Source organism: Schistocerca serialis, chromosome 5 (genome assembly GCF_023864345.2).
Source record: "Schistocerca serialis cubense isolate TAMUIC-IGC-003099 chromosome 5, iqSchSeri2.2, whole genome shotgun sequence".
Taxonomy (NCBI): Eukaryota; Metazoa; Arthropoda; class Insecta; order Orthoptera; family Acrididae; genus Schistocerca; species Schistocerca serialis.
In genome coordinates, this window is record NC_064642.1 from 138,711,779 (window position 1) to 138,735,085 (window position 23,307).

The window sequence follows — 23,307 nt, forward strand, 5'->3', positions numbered from 1 at the left end:
CCCCAGTGTATTCTGGAAATTGGCATGAATGTCCTTTGCTTTACAAAGTACTCAATCACTGCTCGAATCCCAATTTTTTCCATCTCCGCAAATCGCTACGTGGAACAACAATAGAGCCATGTCACTGCCACAGCTCTCTTCGAAGAGTGGCACTTGCTTACAGGCAACAGTCCAATGAATATCACGTGAACAAATCTTGTGGCGATTCCGAGAACTTTTCAAACCACCCTTGTAATGAAGAATAAATAAAAATACTGTCTATGGCTGTGCTACTGTTCCCCTGCACCCTAGTTGTAAAAAACAGTCTGCATCAGATTATATGACTTTACGAGATCTACCAACGTCCTTTTTCTTGCACCATCGTATACAAAATTTATATTGAAGTCACCACATATAACTAATTTCTGGTACTTCCTACAAAGTGAATCAAGAACCCTTTCTAGCTTGAGCAGAAATGCTCTGAAGTCAGAGTTAGGGGGCCTATAAACAACAAAAATTAGAAGTTTAGTTCCACTAAATCCAACTGCCCCAGTACAAATCTGAAATATCTGTTGAGTGCAGTGCCGTGATACATCTATGGACTGAAATGGAATACTGCTTTTTACATACATGGCCATTCAGCTACGAACTCCTTGAAAAACAGACAATTAATCTATATCTTGGTAAAGGAAGCCTCTGAATTGTCAAATTATTTAATTGGATACCAATAATTTCAGAGTCAACATCTATAAGCAGTTCACTAACTTTATCTCTAATAGATCTCATATTCTGATGAAATATGCTAATTCCTTCTCTACTTGGAAACCTGTTGTCCTCTGAAGATAATTCCTTAGTAAGAGGGACTTCCTTTAAGCAGGCTTGTGATGAAGCAAGTTGGGATAATTTTACTTCCCCTCTTGTTTTGCAATTTCCCTACGTAAAATTCATTTTGTTCTTAACTATGTACCATTACCATACACAAGTATAATCTGCATTTTCATAAAAGAGAAAGGTTGGCCCTCAGTTTTAAAGAATATAACACCAGATCTAATTTTGTGTATGTAATTGATTTTCTAATTTATTTCAACTGTTCCTAGTTAGTATCGTTCATTACAGGGTGAAATCGGTAATTGTTTCGTAGCTTAAATTCTATTGTTGACTGATAAATACAAATTCTGTACTAATTATAAACATTTAGACGAACAACTATTAGTATTCCTGAAGGATTTATCTGGCTCTATTCAAAAACATGTTAGCAAAGTCAGCTCTTAATTAATTCCAAAGTAATGAACAGTTTTGTCAAACGTATTGTGTGCATAACGATATTTGTTAATATCATCATTTAAACAAATGATTCAGCCTAAAACTCTTGTAGTAGAAGAAACGGTTAAAAAGAACCATTTTTTCGATGTATTCAGTTAATTTAATGAGTTAAGTTTTAATTGTAATTTCTGTAAATTAAACTTTGAACAATGTGTAGTTTCAGCACCTATTATTGTGAGGATATATAACGGCCCCATTTTTGGTTACGAGACAGTCAGTCCATGGCCAAGTTTCAGACGAGAAACCTGTGTTGGTTAGAACAACAACAAGAATGCATCACTGTAAATGTGAAATAAGTGTAACACAATTAGTCTGTGGGTTAAAACAACAAATACCCGATTATTCCGAAAGGACTGTGAATTAGGTGGTTATGTTTTTTACTGCTCATAGATATTCAACAGTAAACTACTGCAGCAGTATGTGGATGTTCGCCTGAAAACTATTAATGAGGCTTATCAAAAGTTAAACAATAGTGCACTGGCCATATTAAATGTGTATATGGGGGCTGTGAAAAGTGAAAGTAAACAACTCTGAAATGCAAATGTGCACCTGTCGGCTACATCATTTACAGTAGACTGTACTGCACTTCCACCCCCTATTTTTTCAGCCAGTACGTCGACACAGAGGACAACAAATGAAGAAATAAAAGAAAGCAGGGAATGTCATCACAAGCTGACTTCAATCTAAAAAAATGGTTCAGCTCTAACACCAACCACTACAGGAATTTTTCCATGAGTGATCCCACCACCACCCACTACACTGTCACCTATAAGCTCTGCCAGCCTCTCCTCCCCCGGGCCATGCCTAGTGAAACCCGATCAGCTGACAGACTCAACTGGCACTGCTGCAATGTGACCCACGCCCTCTGCCATCAGTGCCTTCTCCAACCCCCTGTTAATGTGACTAACAGCCGCATTAAGATGAGACCAATCATGATGCTTAAACAGCTGCACGAAATACACATTAGTGTCACCAGTTTGAGTAGCTATCTTTACCAGGTCACCACCTACCCCATATTCCCTATCCCTATCAAGACTGTCCCCTGCTCCACCTACTATCACTACCTGATCCTCTTTCATAAAATTCCTACACAACTCCCCTATCCTGTCAGTCACCTGAGTCAACCCTGCACTAGGCTTCACAATGCTGGTGACCTGGTACTCACTCCCCAAAACTTCCTGCAACTGCTGGCCCACACCTCTAACGTGCGAACTACTTAGCAGAAGAACCTCCTTCTTTCTGTTAGACTTAGCAACTGACCCAGGCTTCTTAACTGCTGAGAATTACTGCATGTTTCGTACACCTACAGCTAAAGAGGCTCCTCTCCACTCAACTCTGACAGTTGGTCAAATCTATTGCATATACGCAAAGTACAACTGTCTGAATACCTCCTCCTCCTCATCCTAGTTGTCTTCTTTCCAACTGCCATTTCCCATTCCCCACCACCCTTCACCCTCCTCAACTTATGTAGTTCCTCCTTTGCATATTTTAACAGCACCTGAAGGGCACAGATCTTAGGCTCCTGCTCCTCTATCAATTTATTTCTACTACATATTCTGCAGACCCAGGAGAGGATCTCGCCAGAACGCCAACTGGCTTCCCCACTGCATTCCCCCCTATGAAAATACTTTGAACAAATCCCACACCATAATCACTACTCACAGACCTACGCACTTCTCACTCATGGTAAAATTTTACAGTTATGGGGGTGGGAAGGGGGGGGGGGGGGGTGAGTCTACGTTACCTAAGTTCTGTTACACCAGTAGAACTATTTATAGAACTAAAAATAGCGGTCTCAGAATTCTCTCTCTCTACTAAGAAAGCAACTACTTTTATTAATATTACAAACAACAACTAATACCAATATCAACAAAACTTCACAAAATTATTAGTTAAAATCAAAAATTGAAACAGCCACTGGAACACTCAACGAAGTTAAAACAGTGACTCAAAATTTTACTGAAATATTTCACTATAAACAATAAGAAACATCAGCTAAAACTAAAGCACGAAATTTACTAAATAACTTCAACGCACAGAAAACTCCGAAATCCACAGAGAGCTAATGTTTCCAAAAGTTTATTAAATCGTTATTCTGCCACAAACAGCACAAAACACCACTGGAAACTAGTAAATTGAATAACTGTATAACAGTGCACAAAAAACTTTGTCGGTACTTAGCTTTATAACTGCTACAGCTGCAACCGCACACCGCAAAATGTAAACATACCACTGGGGTGTGAGGCTCGGACGAGCGACGTAAATACACTCACAAATAACAGACAACTCGAGTCAATAACACAGGAAGAAAGACTGAGATTAATGAAAACCCACTAATAAGTTACTTTTACAGCAAATATTAACACCAATTAACTGGTGATACCCTTGTCTCTGATGGACACTCGTCATCAAGGAAAACGCATTGCGTTCTATTACTTAACAAGTCTTCGAGCCATTCATGTATCTGTGAACTTACTCCATATGCTCAAACCTTTGTTAACGGCCTACTGTGGGGCACCGTGTCAAATGCAACCCGAAAATCTAGATATATGGAATCACCCTGTTGCCCTTCATACATAGTTCACAGTATATCATGTAGAGAAAAAGGTATGTAAATGATTAATGGAAAATCTCATATAAGATGTGAAACAAATACTAACAAAGAGATAGAGGGGCTGGCCAGTACTTACCTCAGCTCAGTACAGCCGATAGATACACATAAAACAGAACTGAAAATTTACATTCCTAGCTTTCGGAACTTTGTTCCTTCATCAGGGAGGAGAGAGGGGAAAAAAGGGAAGAAGGGAAAGTGGATTCAGTTAATCACAACCCAGGTTATGAAGCAACAGGGAAAGGTAAACAGGGAGGGTAGCAAGGATGGAGGCATGGTTGTCAGAGGGAAGCCAAAGATATTCTACTGTAAGTACTGTGCCAGCTTCAAACCAAAGAGGATTCATACAGAAGTAAAGAGGTATATAGTATAAAGATAAACACAACTATGTAGGATGAAAAGATGCGTGAATGGCTAAAGAGGAAAGGGAAAGAGGAGAAGACTGAAGAGTGAATGGGAGTGAGGTTGTTTAACGTAGGTTCAGTCCAGGGGGATGGCGGGATGAAAGGATGTGTTGGAGTGCAAGTTCCCATCTCCGCAGTTCAAAGGGACTGGTGTTGGGTGGGAGAAGCCAAATGGCACATACAGTGTAGCAGGTTCCTAGGTCCCTAGAATTATGCTGGAGGGCATGCTCCGCTACTGGGTATTGGGCATCTCCTAGGCGGACAGTTCGTTTGTGTCCGTTCATGCGCTCAGGCAGTTTGGTTGTTGTCATGCCGATGTAAAAGGCCGTGCAGTGCAGGCATGTCAGTTGATAAATGACATGTGTAGTTTCACACATAGCCCTGCCTTGAATTGTGTATGTTTTACCAGTAGCGGGGCTGGAGTAGGTGGTTGTGGGGGGATGCATGGGGCAGGTTTTGCAGCGGGGTCGGTTACAGGGGTAGGAACCGCTGGGTAGAGAAGGTAGTCTGGGAATATTGTAGGGTTTAACAAGGATGTTACGGAGGTTAGGGGGGCGACGAAAGGCAACTCTGGGTGGTGTGGGGAGAATTTTGTCAAGGGATGATCTCATTTCAGGGGTTGACTTGAGAAAGTCATATCCCTGGCGGAGTAATTTGTTGATGTTTTCGAGGCCAGGATAATATTGGGTGACAAGGGGGATGCTTCTGTGTGGTCTGGGGGTAGGAACATTGTTGTTGGACGGGGAGGAATGTATTGCTCGGGAAATCTGTTTGTGGACAAGGTCTGCAGGATAGTTGCGGGAGAGGAAAGCACTGGTCAGGTTATTGGTGTCGTTGTTGAGGGATTCGTCACTGGAGCAGATACGTTTGCCACGAATACCTAGTCTGTAGGGAAGGGAGCGTTTGATGTGGAAAGGATGGCAGCTATCAAAGTGAAGGTACTGTTGTTTGTTTGGGGGTTTGATATGGACAGAGGTGTGGATGTGAGCTTCAACAAGATGAAGGTCAACATCCAGGAAGGTGGCTTGGGTTTTGGAGAAGGACCAGGTGAAATTCAGATTCGAAAAGGAGTTGAGGTTATGGAGGAAATTAAGGAGTGTTTCTTCACCATGAGTCCAGACCACAAAGATGTCATCTATAAACCTATACCAGGCCAGGGGAAGCAGCTGTTGGGTCTTCAGGAAAGCCTCCTCCATGCGGCCCATGAAGAGGTTGGCATAGGAGGGAGCCATCCTGGTTCCCATGGCCGTTCCCCTGATTTGTTTGTAGGTCTGGCCTTCAAAAGTGAAGTAATTATGCGTGAGGATGAAGTTGGTAAGTGTGATAAGGAACGAGGTTTTTGGAAGATCTTCGGGTGGGCGTTGGGAGAGGTAGTGCTCAAGGGCAGAGAGACCATGGGTATGTGGGATGTTTGTGTAAAGGGATGTAGCAGCTATGGTGACAAGAAAGGTTTCAGGTGGGAGAGGAGTGGGAATGGATTTGAGGCGTTCTAGGAAGTGGTTTGTGTCTTTGATGTAGGATGGGAGTCTGCGGGTGATAGGTTGTAGGTGCTGGTCTACCAGAGCTGAGATACGTTCGGTTGGGGATTTGAAGCCTGCTACAATGGGACGGCCAGGATGGTTCTCTTTGTGGATTTTGGGTAATAGGTAGAAGGTAGGGGTACGTGGCTCAGGTGGAGTGAGTAAGTCTATGGAAGCCGTTGTGAGGCCTTGTGAGGGACCTTGGATTTTTAGGATTTTTTGCAGCTCAGTCTGGATGGAGGGAATGGGATCCTGGGTAACAGCTTTGTAGGTTGAGGTGTCAGAGAGTTGACGCAGTCCTTCTGCCACATACTCCACACAGTCAAGTACGACAGTTGTGGAGCCTTTATCCGCCGGGAGGATGACAATAGAGCGGTCTATTTTCAGCCCCTTAATGGCACGGGATTCAGCTGGGGTGATGTTGGGGGTTGTCGGGATGTTCTTCAAGAAGGACTGGGAGGCAACACTGGATGTGAGGAATTCCTGAAATGTCTGCAAGGGATGGTTATGGGGGAGGGGAGGAGGATCCCTTTGAGAAGGCAGTCGGAACTGTTCTAGACAGGGTTCAACACTGGGTCTAGTACTTGGGGGCTGTGTTTGGGTAGTGAAGTGATATTTCCAGTTGAGGTTCCGGGTGAATGAGAGGAGATCTTTAACCAGGGCAGTGTGGTTGAATTTAGGTGTGGGGCTAAAGGTTAAGCCTTTTGATAGAACAGATGTCTCTGGAGGAGAGAGGGATCTGGATGACAGGTTTAGGACTGAATTGGGACTGGTGATATGTGGCATTTGACTGTGGTTATAGTTGAGATTTGGTCTGTGTGGGGTATGTGCTGGGATGGGGAGATTGAGTAGGGTGGCTAGGCTAGGTTTGTTGGCTATGAGGGGGGTTTGTTGAAGGTTCTGTTGTGGTTGGTGTTTGTGAGGGATAGGGAGAGGGACCCCACTTCTTAGGTGTTGCACTAGCACTGTGGATAGTTTTTTCAGGTGGTGTGTGGCATGGAACTCAAGTTTGCAGCTGGCTTCTAGGATGATGTTCCTCAGTGTATTCTCCAAGCAAGGGTTTGAGAGGTGGAGGACTTTGAAGAGAGATAGGAGCTGTTGGGAGTGGTGGTTACATGAAGTAGTGTAGAGATTCAGGACAAGTTGGGTAAGGGCTAAGGATTGAAGGTTCTGGAAGTCCAGGAGAGACTGGTGGAAGGAGGAATTGCACCCGGAGATGGGAACTTTTAAGGTAAGCCCTTTAGGGGTAATTCCAAAGGTTAAGCAGGACTGGAGGAAAAGTATGTGGGATTGCAGTTTGGCTATGGTGAATGCATGTTTCCGGAATGAATGTAAATAACACATCCTTTCATCCCGCCATCCCCCTGGACTGAACCTACGTTAAACAACCTCACTCCCATTCACTCTTCAGTCTTCTCCTCTTTCCCTTTCCTCTTTAGCCATTCACGCATCTTTTCATCCTACATAGTTGTGTTTATCTTTATACTATATACCTCTTTACTTCTGTATGCATCCTCTTTGGTTTGAAGCTGGCACAGTACTTACAGTAGAATATCTTTGGCTTCCCTCTGACAACCATGCCTCCATCCTTGCTACCCTCCCTGTTTACCTTTCCCTGTTGCTTCATAACCTGGGTTGTGAGTAACTGAATCCACTTTCCCTTCTTCCCTTTTTTCCCCTCTCTCCTCCCTGATGAAGGAACAAAGTTCCAAAAGCTAGGAATGTAAATTTTCAGTTCTGTTTTATGTGTATCTATCGGCTGTACTGAGCTGAGGTAAGTACTGGCCAGCCCCTCTATCTCTTTGTTAGTATTTGAGAAAAAGGTATGCCGAGTTTTACATGAGCAACGCTTTCTATAACCCTGCTGATTTGTGGACATAAGCTTCTCACTCTTAAAGTTTAACATATTCAAACTGAGAATATGTTCCAGAATTTGGCAGCATACTGAAGTTTGGAATAAAGCAAACAATGGAAAATCCAGGATGGAACGTAACAATATTATGAAAGGAAAGTTGCTACTCACCATATAGCAGAGATGCTGAGTCACAGATAGCCACAACAAAAAAACTGTCACAAATAAAGCTTTCAGCCATTATGGCCTTCGTTAACAACACACACACACACACACACACACACACACACACACACACACACAGAGGTATGCGTGCACCCACGCGCCCGCTTGCAGTCTCAGGCAACTGAAACCACACCACAACAAGTGTGGTTTCAGTTGCCTGAGACTTCAGTTTGTGTGTGTGTGTGTGTGTGTGTGTTAGCGTGCGCTTTTTGTGTGTGTGTGTGTGTGTGTGTGTGTGTGTGTGTGTGTGTGTGTGTTAGCGTGCGCTTTTTGTGTGTGTGTGTGTGTGTGTGTGTGTGTGTGTGTGTGGGCACGCGCGCTTGCACTCATGTCTCTACATCTATTGTTGAAGCCCTTGGCCGAACGCTTTATTCATGACAGTCTTCTTGTTGTGCCTATCTGCGACTCAGCACCTCCGCTATATGCCGAGTAGCAACTTTCCTTTTCATAATATTGAAGTTAGGGATATTGGTCTGTAATTTTGCGGGTCTGTTCTTTTACCCTTCTTATATACCAGAGTCACCTGTCCTTTTTTCCATTACTTGGCACTTTGTGCTGTGTGACATGTTCACGACAACTGCAGGCTAGGTAAGGGAAAAAAGCTGCCAAGTCCTCTTTGTAAAACCGAATTGGAATTCCATCCAGACCTGGTGATTTACTTGCTTTCAAATCTTTCAATTGTTTCTCTATGCCAGAGATGGGTACTACTATGTCATCCATACAGGAGTCTGCCCGATGGTCAAATGACAAATTGTGTGCACAATTCTCTAGTGTGAACAATTTTGTTTTGCAGTGTTCAACTGCCACAGTGTACTGGTCAACGAGGGACTGAATAGAAGGCCTAGACCTGCTTAGCGATTTTACACAGGACAAGAATCTTTTACGAAAGTGTGACAGTGGCAACTGTTGCATGCTTTGCACTTCGCTCTTTCCACAGATGGATGAATCTCTACTAATCTTCACTTGTCGTGATTGGTGCATTCTCTTTAGAACTGAGAATGAAACGGTCTCTGCTTCCTCAGCATCTTCCGAATTTTGTTACTAAGCCATGATGGATCTTTTCCATCCTTTTCCCACTTACTCGCCACGTGACTCTCCAGACTACGATTTACAGTCTGCTTAAACTTGCCCATAATTCCTCTACATCCATCTCACTGGAACTAAGTGATGTTAATTCACTGTCTAAGTGAGATGCTAATGACTTCTTACCTGCTCTATCTAGCAGAAACACTCTCCTGGCCTTCTTGACTGATTTATTAACTTACATAATCATAGTTGCTATAATGACACCATGATTGCTAATCCCCATTTGCTGATGAGGTCCAGCCTACATACAGCTAAAAGATCTAAGATATTTCCACTGTGTGTGGGCTGCCAAGCTAGCTGCTCCAACTGTGTTCAGAAGTATTCCCCCACAAAGAATACACCAACATCCCAGTCTATAATGAGTAGATTAAAGTCGCCTCCAACTAATATTGCATGATCTGGGTATTTACTCACTACTGACTGTAGACTTCCTTTGAATGACTCTAGAACTGTCATGCCGGAATTGGATGGTCGATAAAAACATCCGTAGACTTCCTTTGAATGACTCTAGAACTGTCACAGTGGAATTGGATGTTTGGTAAAAACATCCAACATCTAACTAGGTTTCACCAACATCTGTTATTCACAAACAGGTAACTTCACTGTAACATTCGACTTTCATATTTTTGTCAACTGCAACGAACACTCTCCCTCCTATGGCTTCTAATCAGTCTTTCCAATATACGTTCGATGACTCACTGAATATCTCAGAGCTTTCCACCTTAGGTTTCAGATAGCACTTGGTCCCAAGAACAATTTGAACATGAGAACTTTCCTGGCGGGCAATAAATTCTAGAACTTTACTACAAATACTTCAACAGTTTACTGATAAAATTTTTACAGTCAAGGTGACTTTATTCTGAATGCTGTCTGACTTCCCTTGCTCCATATCGACTGGCGAGTGTTCATCAGAGCACCTGACACTACCATCTAGTCTAAAAAAAACCTTCATGTGCACTCCGCAATTACTCTGCTACCCGAGTAGCTGTTTCCTCAGTGCAGTGCAACACAATAATGTGTATCTAAAAACCTGTAGTCAAGACTGTCATAGAATCAATGAAGCCTTTTGTTGAGACCCTCCACTAGGCTCCAAACCAAAGGACCCCAATCAACTCTGGGAACAACGCTACAAACTGTGAACTTGGTTTGCACCCCAATCGTGAGGCTAGTAGCCTTCACTACCTCCACCAGCTGGCTGTATGAACTGAGGATAGCCTCAGAACCCACGCGACAGGTGTCGTTGGAGCCAATGTGAGCCACAATTAGCAGACAACTGCACCCTGCATGCTCAATAGCCATAGGCAAGACTGCGTCAACATTTCAGATGAGGCCCCCTGGCTGTGAATGGGTGAGGCCAGGCAGCCAGTCTTCACAATGGGTCTCCACCTCAAGCAACGTGAATGCATTACCACCCGCCACTCACCCTGCTGTGAGGATGGATCCACAGCATTGAGTGCACTAGGAGATGCCTCAGAAGCAGAGCCCATGCGCAAAACAAGCAACATCTGAGGTGTCCCTTGCAACATGCCATATGCTCCGCCACTGCTACATCCCGACGCAGCAGCCTGAAGGGGGATCATAGCCAAAGGCACATTCAGCTCTTTGCAAACTGCAACCAGCTTCTCTTCTATCCACAAACAGCATGCACACATCCTAACCATCCTAGCAAGACTAACTGACGAAGTAAACTACAAAAGCACACAGAAACCTAGATAATCAACTTGCTACCCTCCTGACATGTCAGCAATGGATGCTGATGCGTTAATGAGCTATGTAGATGGCTGTTCAGTGAGCAGCTATTGCACTACAGAGTGAATGAAATTACTCTTACAAAAATGCAAGATTAAACCTCTTAAACAGAAAAACATGCACGGAATTTAATACTGTTTGAGGAAAACACAGAAAAAGATAAACACTTGCTGCTCTGTAGATGTATATCAGTACAGAGCTGGAGCCTGACTGATTGTCTTGCTAAATAGATCTTCAATCTTTGCTCATTATATTATTAAAATCAATTAACTTGACAAAGTGGTCAGCTACAAAATCATTTAGCACAACAGCATCAAAACAATTTGTAACAGTAATTAAACAATCAGTAGACGAGGAACTATTGTAGGTACTTCTAGGTGACAAATGGCCAAGACAGACAGCCCGAAAGACGTAATAGTATCCATGAACTTAGTCCTATCATTGTTATCCTTAAGAGTATCCACATTAATATAAAAACATGAGCATTTTCATTTTTATAAATACTGCTTAAAAACCTGTAGATTTTCACTAAAGATAGAAAAAGTTCCATTAGAGAAACCATATATCCCTAAAATGTAGACTACAAATGTGCAAACAATTAACTTAACCTTAGCTATTTCAAAGTCAAGATCCACATAAGAATTGTTCACCCCACAAATTTGTGAAATAAAACTTAACAGGCCATCCCTCAACACCTTTATATACAGTTCCACAGGACGAAGATATCAGGGTGAAGTTCTTAAATTTAGAAAGTTGTAGATCATCTAGTGAATGTTGATCCTCTGTTAAAACGAAACAGTCAGGAAGAAGATCAATGAAAAACTGTTCTACATAACCAAACTTATTTCCTAGTCCTTCCACATTTTGATGAAGTAGGTGTTGATTTATCTTATGCCTCTCTTTTTAGGTTAGTATTATTTACTTCAAGAGACTGCTCCCTAAAAAAGGAGTCTGTGTTCTATTTTCACATGGCCCGAGAAACCTAGGCTGAGAGGAGTTTCTAGATAATTCATACTCCTTCACAAAAATACCAATTGGCCAGAAGTCGTCTTCAAGTAAAGTAATAAAGCCCTTTTCAGAACGATTTACCTTGGAACTGTTCAAAGAAAAACGTTTCGTTCTAAGTTTGTTACAACTGAAGTTTGAAATACCTCCACCCTTAATATAGCTTCAACATCTAGAAATAAAAATCCATTTCTTTTTCACTGCAGGTTTGCTGCACATTTTCCGGTATTAGGTCCAATTACTGTCTTTTAATTTTTTTACCTTTCCCTCACAGTTTAACTCTGCAACTTTTACAAAATTTAATATCTTTTTTTGCCCAAACATGTCTATGTACGACAGCTGAGCTGTAGAGATGAAGCTTAAAAGTGTACTTGTTAGCAGTTTGCAATTTCACTAGTGTTTGGTCGTGCTGATTTCACTAATAAGAAATGAAAATTTCGTCAAACTTACATGTGAATTTTGCGAAAAAAGGATGTCAGTTTTCAGGTTCCTCCAAATAATATGGCTGACAATGTGCATAGCCAACAAACATTAACAACCTGTATGACAGATTCAACCATGGTATGAGCTGCATTCATGTTCATATATATGGATGTGATGAATGTCAGTCACAGCAAAGTACTGACTGTCAAATCCACAATATAGCTTGTTAATGTTTATTCGCTGAGCCCAATGTTGGCCATATTGTGCGTCTTTGGTATGTACTCAAATTCCATAATACAACAATTGGTTTACAAGGCTAGATATGTTATTTTCCAGAAGTCAGACACTTTGAGATTACAACTTCCAGTTGAGAAAGGCTATAAAGACAATATCATGATTGTGTGAAACAAATTAGTAGGAATGTACAGAGTTCTACAAGACTGTTGTGCCCACGAATGTAAAGTCAGTGATTCATGCAAGCTTTAAATTCTGTGGTTTCAGTGCTCTTTAAATGTCTTAAAGTATGACAAATATTAGGCTGAAATTTTACACTGCTGTTAGCTACTGAAATGTGAAAAATTAGTGTGAAGTTTTGTTCTATTTGTTATACGGCAAATGGTGCATTTAATTTTACATTTGCATTTGTAAACAATATTTTGTTGCCTGTAAAACAGTGACATCTGTTGGCCGGAGCTAACGGCTGCTGGCAAAGAGCTGGCTCATATGAATGAACATCTATGGAGAAGCGATGACTCACCATCTGTAGGAAGTTAACTTCTGACTGTTCGATATGGGCAGTGTATGGTGCTATGCCGCATTGTCCAGTACAGTTAAGTAAAATTTGTAACTGACCACATTCATTGAATTAACAAAGCTGGTTGATGAATCATGGATATTAAAGACTTGGTGAACATTTTCAGAACTGTAATCACATTATTTACACCAAACTCCAATTGTCTACCAAAAAAGTCTGTCTTTCATTGCACACCAATAACAGTGTTCAATGCCAGTTCTCACACCATCTTTGGTGGCAAGGCTGTGAACACTGTACAAAATAGTGATCAGTTTTCAATCAGACTACCTGGAATAGTGCCAGCACCGACAATCTTACAGCCCAGTCATTCTTCACAAAATGTGCTTATCATTTGGTATGCGGCAAGAAACATGGTTGTTTATCAAATGTTAAAAGATGGTGAAATGGTCCCATGTTCTGATGAGATGAAATACATGCAACAAGTGAAGGACATTTTGATGAACTTCTGAAAAGGAACTTCAAGATCTGTGCTGTTTAAGTGCACTGTTGTCAATTAAATAGCAGCCAACAGTTACTATGTGACAACGGTGTTTGTGTACTAGATCAAAAGCTTCTACAGTTTGAGTTACCCAACATTCGCTCAAGTGTTAGAATATTTTGGAATTCATGTGTACACAATTACTTTGATAAAGCCTCATTTCTCCAGGATTTTATTCTTCTGCTAATTGCGAGAGCTAGAAAATGGTACAGAGGAACAGTAATGTATCTTCTTCCATCATCTACAGTGAATGAATAAAAATCATCTTCCAGTCTGACTAATGACTAATAGTAGTAGTAGTAACTGACCCACTATTTTTCCTCTAGTAAATACCAGTTATATGATTGGATGTCAGATAGCATAATATCAAAGAACAATAAATCAACAGGCACAAACATACCTACAACATGTACTGGTTTTTGTTGCCTTAAAGTGAGCAAATTCAGTTTCCCATCTTCTCCCACTGTGACTATGTCTTCTTCAAAACAGGACAAGGATGTGCATGAGCATCTTGTTCCATACCTGAAAGATATCACAGAAAATTCCTTAAGATATTAAAACGAATTAACTGTTCCCCAAGCTGGAATACCTGTGTTGATTTTAGTATACATAATCTGACTGAAGGAGTGACGAGTAATCTATGACTTTTTGTTGATGACTCTATATGTAAGAATATACACGGTTACTAGGATAGTATATTTTTTTTTTGCTACGAAAGTGGAAAAACCTGGTGTGTGTGTGTGTGTGTGTGTGTGTGTGTGTGTGTGTGTGTGTGTGATAGGTGCCCAATGGCAAGGTCATCAGCGCCCTTACACTTATAAAAACAAACGAATGTGGAGATGAACTAAAAGTGTTGTACATGTATGCACTCTAAATATGAACCCAGTCACTCTGTATAACATGCACTCTCACGTGCACTAAAACCAATTAGGAGGGAGGAGAGCTAACCAAGAAATTAAAACACAAATAAAACAAAACACACAAGACCTAAAAGAAAAGCACAGGGAAATGTGACTGGTTGACCACTTACAAAAATCTAGGGTGAGCCAGCCACCCTCTGACACATTAAGAACATCTCTCTAAAATCTTGATAAAAATGTTTGAAAATTTACAAAACTTTAAAACCTTAACCACATTTGTTTGATCATTACATAAAATAGATGGCAGATCAGCTGACAAATCCACCACAGGCCGTTGGTCGGCAAATAAAATGCATCCAATAAAATGTGCCGCACCGTGATCTTAACACACCACAAGCAACACAAATTGGAGGGTCCTCTCAACGGAGTAAGAAGGACCTCATCCTGCCAACATGGCTGGAACGAAGTACTCCGTGGCTGAGTTGTGGGCTCGATGACACGGAACTTGTTATCAGTCACTGCCAACCACATGTCTTCCCGTCAACACACGACTCTGTATCTCAACAGCGACGTGATAGCACACCGAAATACCAGAGGCTCACGACACGCCTCCTTGGCTACTCGATCCGCCCTTTCATTCCCTGCAATTCCAATGTGCCCAGACACCAAGCAGAAAGACACCTACTTCCCCAGTCATTGTAGTTGTAGGTGGTCATCTTGGATTTCTGGGTTACTGTATCTGCTGGGTACAAACGTTGGAGAGAGTAAAGGGCACTCAGAGAATTTGAGCAGACGAGACTTTAACATGGAGAACATCTCATCTGCACCAGTGCTCGCAAGATCGCATATAATTCTGCATCAGAGGCAGTCTGACCTTGAGGGCACAATCCGGGGAAATGAGAGAGCAACCAACAGTCCCCCCACTTTGACCCATCTATAAAAACAGCTATATGGTCGTGGTACTCAGACAAAATATAGGAGAATATCGCATTAAAAACAGAAGCAGGGATGCTATCTCTTCTGTACAGCATCAAATCTAGAATCACTCTGGGTCTCTCCAGTAACCAGGGCAGCAGGCAGGTAAAACCGTGGATTTAGGGTCATATTGGCTTCAAACCGAGTGACTCCAGCACACGCCACATGCAAATCCCAAATGGCATCGTGGCTCATTGACAGTTGGAAAAAAAGCATTCCAGAGATCGACAGGCACCAGCATGGTGTGTGGGTGAAGTTGGAGCAGCAAGGAACTGACATGCCTGACACACTATGAGGAGCTGGTGCCAGGTGGTAAGTGGCAGTTACCCCGCCTCAGCACAGATGCTAGGATTGGGACTTGTCCGATAAGTGCCCATGGGCAGCTGAATCCCCTCATTATGTACAGCGTCAATGACAAGCAAGTAAGAGGGCCTTGCTGACCCATACACCATACAACCATAGTCCACGCGCAAACGAACAAAACCCTGATAAAACTGAAGGAGATGCACCCTGTCCACTCCCCCAAGGCCTGTGGCTACGACACTTGATGGTGTTCAGTACCTCCAGGGATCTGGCTTTCAGGTCTCGCAGGCATGGTAACACACACACACACACACACACACATACACACACACACACACACACACACTTATCTGCAGAAAACTGAAAACCCATTTTTGCAGCCCACTCCTCTAAACGCCGCACTGTAAGTTGCAACAGACAGCTTGCCATTGCGACACCGGAGAAGGAACAGAAAACAGCAAAATCGTCTACAAATAAGGAGCACTGGACAGCACTCCTTACCATACATGTGATACTGTTGATGGCTATGACAAAGAGGGTAACACTTAAACGGGTCTTAAAAAACCACTGAGAAAGGAAAGACTGTAGAAGATGGGGAGGTGGCCATGAAAGCCCCATTGATGCAGCTGTGCAAGAATACAGTGTCTCCAAGTAGTATTGTATGCCTTACTTGTATCGAAGAACATGCCAATTAATACAGTGATGCTTATGGAGGAACGCCTTCTGAAGAACCACCTCTAGGAGTGTCCAATTGTCGACAGTGGACTGAAATCTTCGGACACCACACTGAGAGTGGTTAAGGTGTTGCCTGGTCTCGTAACAACCAGGCCAGACGGTGGTTAACCATTCGCTCCAGGGTCTTTCCCACACAGCTCGTTAAGGCAATACTCCAATAACTACTGGGACATTTGCAGTCCTTTCCTGGTTTGAGGAGAGGGATCAGAATTGCCTCCCTCCACGATTTGGGGAAGTTGTCTGTTTGCCATATTAGATTAAAACATTTGAGGAGGATTTTCTTTGATTCCGTTGGCAAATGTCGAAGCATGCAGTACCAGATTTGGTCATGACTGGATGCAGTGTCACAAATCTCAGTCAGTGCCGATTCGAGCTCCAACATCGAGAAAGGGGAGTTGTAGGCCACAGAACTATTGGACCTGCAGTCCCACCTTTCCTTCGCTACAGTCACACGATAGCGATGAAATCCTGGATCCTGGCTTGGATTGGCAGTAGTTTGTGCAAATGTTCGGCCAGCGTCTTAGCACAGTCTCTGGGTGTTGTTTGGAGGCACCCCTGTTTCAGTACTGCTGCGATCAGTAAACAGCTGCATTTACTGGAAAACCTCCGGATGGCTTCCCATACTTTTATAGAAGAAGTGGAACGACTGATGAAGTCCAGGAACGCTTGCCATGACCTTTTCTTACTCTCCCTAATAACATGTCAAGCCTTGGCCCTCACGACTCGAAAAGCCCCAAGGTTGTCTGCTGTTTGTCGGCATTTAAAATGTTTAAGAGCCACACGCCTTTTCCGGATCACGGAATGGCACTCATCTGTCCACCGAGGTACTTGTCACCTTCTAAGATGACCTGAGGATGGAGGGTCAGCGGCACAATGGATCATGTGTGTGATGTGGTCCACCCATCCCTGGATGCTGTTGCAGTGTTCAAACACAGCCAGCTGCCTGAAACGCGTCCAGTTAGTCCTGCTGACCATTGATTTTGGGGGCTTAACTTCAGGTGATGAGCCATTTAGCAGGTGAAGGAAGACTGGGAAGTGGTCACTGGAATGAATGTCGTCAATGACCTCCCACTGAACAGAGTCAGCAACGGTGGGAGAACAAAGAGAGGTTGATGGCTGCGAATGATCCAGTAGCAGTAGAGAAATGTGTGTGAGTACCCTTGTTGAGGAAGCACAGCTTGTGAGATGTCATGAGGCCCTCCAAAACCAGACTCCTAGGGCAAGTATTGGTCAAGCCCCACAGGACATGATGGGCATTGAAGTCTCTCAAGAAGAGGAATGGTCGCAGGTATTGTGAGATAAGATCGGTAAAAGCCTCAGAGTCTAGTGTATCTTGCGGAGGTAAATACAATGACCAAACAGTGATCCTTCGACACACATGAATTTGAACTGCAACTGCTTGCATGTCAGTAGCCAAGGGGAGAACAGAGGAGTGGTGCATATTAGTGACAAACACTGCGACACCTCCCTGGCCCTTTCCCCCGATAGTTCATATTTGCGGTATAGCATATATCCCTGTAGCACAGGGACATCTGTATCATTAAAATGTGTTTCTTGTAAACATAAGCACATTAGATGTGCCTGTGCTAAAAGTTTCAGTTCCTCCCCATGAGCCCTGAACCCATTCATGTTCCACTGTAGTATGGAAGTGATGTCATCGGTGCAGTTTTAATTTATCCCTATCTTTGCACCGCGGAAGTGAAGCACTTGAAGAGCAAGGGCGGAGTAGAGGGGCTGCCTGGCTCCAATGCATCTATCGCCATGATATCCTCCTTATCAGTCAGACGGGAAAGAATAACGTCTGGCAGCACTCGGGACAGTTTTTGACATTGTGAGCCTTTCCCTGCATCCTGTCCCTTCGAGGATGAGGGGGAAAGGGGGCGTTGAGAGGCACTCTGCTTTTCTTGTACTTTCTGGATGCTCGCTGCAGAACTGTTGTTGGTCTTTACTGGTGCAGCTCTCTGATTGATTTGTCTTTACTCTTCTTCCCTTGAAACGTACACATGCAAGTACAGGTGCTTGTGGTGGATACAGGCACACTAGGCGCTGTCTGGTTGAAGTGTCCATCTTGGGAATACATTTTAGCATCATTGAAGAATATGAGGCGGCAAAGATGAGGTTTTGTCACCTTACATTCTTTTTTGGCTTTGGTATAGAGGATCTGGTTGGTCACTTATCTCCTGTATTTTGTGTTCTTCAGCAAAAACGGGGCAGTCTTGGCTCCAGACTGAATGGTTCCCAGAGCTGTTGATGCAGGTCACTGGAGATGGGCAGTCAGTCCCAGCGTCATCAGTGGCTTTTCTGCAGTTCCCGCAGATCGCTTCACCTCCACAACTCATGGTTGAATGGCGAATTGCTGGCATTTATAGCACTGCATAGCGTCGAACACAAAGTCGAAGGAACCCTGCCATAAGATGTTCAGGCAGTATCAGAGAATTGAATGTGACAATGAAAGTGACAGTCTTTTCAGTTGCTCCATTATTCCTGCACATTCGTTGTTCCACTTCGACTATTCCCTGGGATGCCCATTCTTGATTCAGTTCTACTATGCCCATGTCCATGATATCTTGGCATTTGACAACATCCGTGCTGGAGTTGAAAGAGGTGTGCACCTCAACAATGATATCATAGTCATCCAGTTTCTGCGATTTCTTAAGAAGGTCTACCTGCATTGACCTGTTAGTTTCGACTGACAATGAGCCTTTGCGCAATTGTTTTATAGATTTTAATGTTCCAGTGAGGCCTTCTAAACCCTTAAGGTTACAAAAGGGGGACACTTTTTCAAATGTCCCTTCCTTCCTCTTTATCACCAGAAATACAATGTTAGTCATGACTCCATGAGCCCTGTTACTGCAGTCCAAAGTATTTTGATTATCGAGATGACTAGCTTCTCTCATTCTTTTCGATGAATGGGCATGAATACTCCCAGGAGGTACAACCTTCCCACTGGGAGGAGAAGAAGATTTCGAGGGTTCCATCTCAGTCCCACGAGCAGCTAGGAAAATAAAGAGTCCCTCGGACAGAGCCCAATGTGCCTCAGTAAGCCTTATACAACTGAGGGGTGCCAGGTTCCCAACAGGTTGCCCACTAATGGCTGTTCATCTCAACAGCCATGCATCTTATTAGTACGCTGCACACCTTGAGATTGAGGTGGCTTTTATAGAGGTTTATCCCATCCTTGCGATCTGGGTGCTCAAGCCAAGATCCCCGTTCCCTGAGACACACAACATTCCACCACCACGCTGCGCAGTACTCGCTGACACATGCAAAGAGCTTATGGTGATGGAAGACTGGCAGCACTTATTGGTCCCCAGCTCAAACATCACGGGCATCAAGCCCGTGCGCAGCAAATCAATGCTGAGCCCCTGAGAGCAAAAACAATGTAAGTTAATGCAGATGAGTGGGAGAAACAATCTTGTAATGTTTGAATATACACACATCAAAAAAAGTTTTGCATCACCCCAGTTCCCAGAACTCCTGAAGATAGACATTGACTGTGGATATTGTATCACAGACACAGTCCCTTTGGCACTGTTCAGAGATTTCACTAAACCCTCTGTAATATGCAAACAACCTTGCATGACCAGCACCTACTGGACGGATGGTGTCCGACACCCGATCAGTTCCAGTCATTCCACCAGGAAGGAGGTACACAGCTCATGTGTCTGTAGTTCAACCATGCCTGGATGGTCAATACTGCGGTTTGAACGCGTCCGTGTTGTTACTTTGTGCCAGGAAGGGCTCTCAACAAGGGAAGTATCCAAGCGTCTCAATGAGTGAAAAAAAAAAAAGCGATGTAGTTATGACATGGAGGAGATACAGCTCAGGCTTCCCAAGGACTACAAATGCAGTGGATGACCGCTACCTGTGGTTTATGGCTCGGAGGAATCCTGACAGCAACATCACCATGTTAAATAATGCTTTTCATGCAGCCACAGGACGTGGTGTTACGATTCAAACTGTGCACAATAGGCTCCATGATGTGCATGACGCACAACTTCACTCCCGATGACCATCTTTGCAACCACAACACCATGCAGTGCGGTATAGATGGGCCCAACAACATGAAGAATGGACTACTCAGGATTGTCATCACGCCTCTTCACCGATGAGTGTTGCATATGCCTTCAACCAGACAATCATTGGAGACATGTTTGGAGGCAACCCAGTCATGCTGAAAACCTTAGACTCATTGTCCAGCAAGTGCAGCAAGGTGGAGGTTCCCTGCTATTTGGGGTGGTATTATGTGGGGCCGACATAAACCGTTGGTGGTCATGGAAGGCGCCGTAATGGCTTTATGATACTTGAATGCCATCCTCCGACCGATAGTGCAACCATATCAGCAGCTTATCGGCTACGCATTCGTCTTCATGGACAACAACTTGCGCTCCCATCATGCACATCTTGTGAATTACTTCCTTCAGGATAATGACATCGTTCGACTAGAGTGGCCAGCATGTTCTCCAGACATGAATCCTATCGAAAATGCCTAGGATAAATTGAAAAGGGTTGCTTATGGACAACGTGACCTACCAACCATTCTGAGGGATCTATGCTGAATCGCCGTTGAGGAGTGGGACAATCTGTACTAAGAGTGCCTTGATGAACTTGGGGATAGTATGCCACAACGAATACAGGCATGCATCGATGCAAGAGGATGTACTACTGGGTATTAGAGGTACCAGTGAGTACAGCAATCTGGACCACCACCTCTGAAGGCCTCGCTGTATGGTGGTACAACAGGCAATGTGTGGTTTCATGAGCAATAAAAACGGTGGAAATGATGTTTATGTTGATCTCTATTCCAATTTTCTGTACAGGTTCCGGATCTCTCGGAAATGAGGAGATGCAAAACTTTTTTTTTTATGTGTGTAGTATTAGTTATGTGCTGCTCGACACAGCTATGTCAATTAAAGTGACGTGAAATCGAAGAACTACGTAAAGTTGGGTGTATGGATGGCAAACTGTCAACTTCGTTTCATTGGAAGAATTATAATAACGCACATGTCATCTATAAAGGAGACTGCATTCGGAACACTTGTGAACCATTCTCAAGTACTGCTCAAATGTTTGGCATCTCCATCATGTGGAATTAGGTGAAGACACTGAGGCAATATTGAGTTGAGCTGCAAGTTCTGTTACCAATAGGTGTGATCAACATGTGAGAGTTATGGAAATGTTCTGCGAACCAAATGGGAGTCCCTGGAGGGAAGAAGACTTTTTTTCTCAACGTACTACTAAGAACATTTAGAGAACCGGCATTTGCAACATACTGGGAAATGATCCCACTGCTACCAACTTACATTTCACATAATGCCTACAAAGACAAGATGGTTGGTTGGTTGCCCCAACAAGACAAGATGGTTGGTTGGTTGCCCCAACAAGGTTATCAGTCTCTTGATCCAAGAGTGATGCATCCAGAACTAAAGACGTCCACTGCGATAATTTTCTGATCTAGTCAAGAGCTTCACAACAGTAAAAGCAAGAAGGATAAAAATGTAATGGACATCTTTCATACCCTCAATAATAAAAGTAAAATGAAGGAAATTGGTAAGTCAGTAGGTGTGTGCCCCAGAGCTCTGCATGTGACAGAAAATGTTGTATCCACAGCTATCCCATGCCTGATCAATTACAGTCCAGAGTGCCCACTATTCAACAAAATATGACACCCAGAACAGAAAATTGTGTGCAACAGAAAGGAGTAAACAGAATCTAAAAGCTATTAAAGTAGCATAAAAGAGGGTTGAAAGAATAGCCTGGTCAAGGAAGTAAGGTGGGGGAACCCTCACACCCACCACACTGCAGGATATGCCCCATCGCCAACCACCCTGTCCCTGCTCCAGAGGTACACTAAAACTTTATAACTGAGAATATAAACTGCTTTCACAGAGAAAACTTAGAAACAGTTCCACCATCCATGAATCATCTCCCAATATTACAGGCAGAAGTCCATGATTAGCAAGGAGGTCAAAATGAAAGGGGTATTCCACCTAGATACCAGGTAATTTCGTGACGTGCAGCTACTCATGGAGGGCCGCCAATGTGCACTGTAATTATTGTATGTGAGCGAAAGTTGGTAAGTTGGTACATATGCTAATGTGTTACTGCAGAAGTGATTTATGTTGGAATGAAATTAATTCCAATGTTGGCCACTGGGTGCAAATCTGGCACTGTAGGTCACCTCATCAACTACTCAGGTGCTCATACTGAACAAATTGTGTTCTGTGGTGGATAATAATAAAATCAGTATTATGTATTCCTCACTTGGTTGATCTTTTATGCCCTTGGCCCGTTCTTACTCTATTACATATGGAATCACTTCCATGCGTCTCTCTTGCATTCACAGGGCCCGGTTTGTACCTGATGGCGAAAATTCCCAGCATTCCTTCTTACTGTGTTACATTAGATAGTGAGACTTATTGAGTGACTGACTGATTAAAGGAGGGTTATGGGACTAAACAGCGACGTCATCAGTCGCACTATTCCGAAGTTACTTGTGTAAGAGAGAGGGTCCGCTAAAAGTGGCTTGATCCAGTCAGAGAAGTGACATAATAAAGCGAGGAAGTTAAAACACACACAGTAGAAGGAATAAAAGAGTTTGCTAAATCTAAAAACTGGAAAAACAGAGGGATAAAAGAAAGGTCTTTGCATGAGGGAAAGGCTATGAGTCCCAGACCTAGAAAACACGAAGAGAGGTGCCAACCACAAAAACCCTGCCCCTGGAGTGAAGCAAAACCTTACACCTGAAAATAAAAACCACTTTCATGTAGGAAGCTAAGGACCAGTTCAACCATCTGTGAATGATTTGCTAATATTAAAGACAAGGAATGTGGAAGAGTATACTTAGTACAAAGTGTGACGAAGCAAGCTGGGATAATTTTACTTCCTCTCTTGTTTTGCCATCTGCCTCCTTAAATTCATTTTTTCATATTTGACTAGTTACTATCAACATGCAGGAGTATAAT

General features: G+C 43.1%; 1 protein-coding gene across 1 annotated transcript in view; it reads right to left on the minus strand.

The window, feature by feature from the left end:
- The window catches only part of LOC126481421 (nucleoporin Nup43), a 200,520-nt gene that overhangs the window by 77,016 nt on the left and 100,197 nt on the right, over window positions 1-23,307 (minus strand). The window contains exon 4 of the mRNA XM_050105162.1: window positions 13,870-13,991. Within this exon, the coding sequence (XP_049961119.1) occupies window positions 13,870-13,991 (122 nt within the window). The remainder of the gene's footprint in view (window positions 1-13,869; window positions 13,992-23,307) is intronic.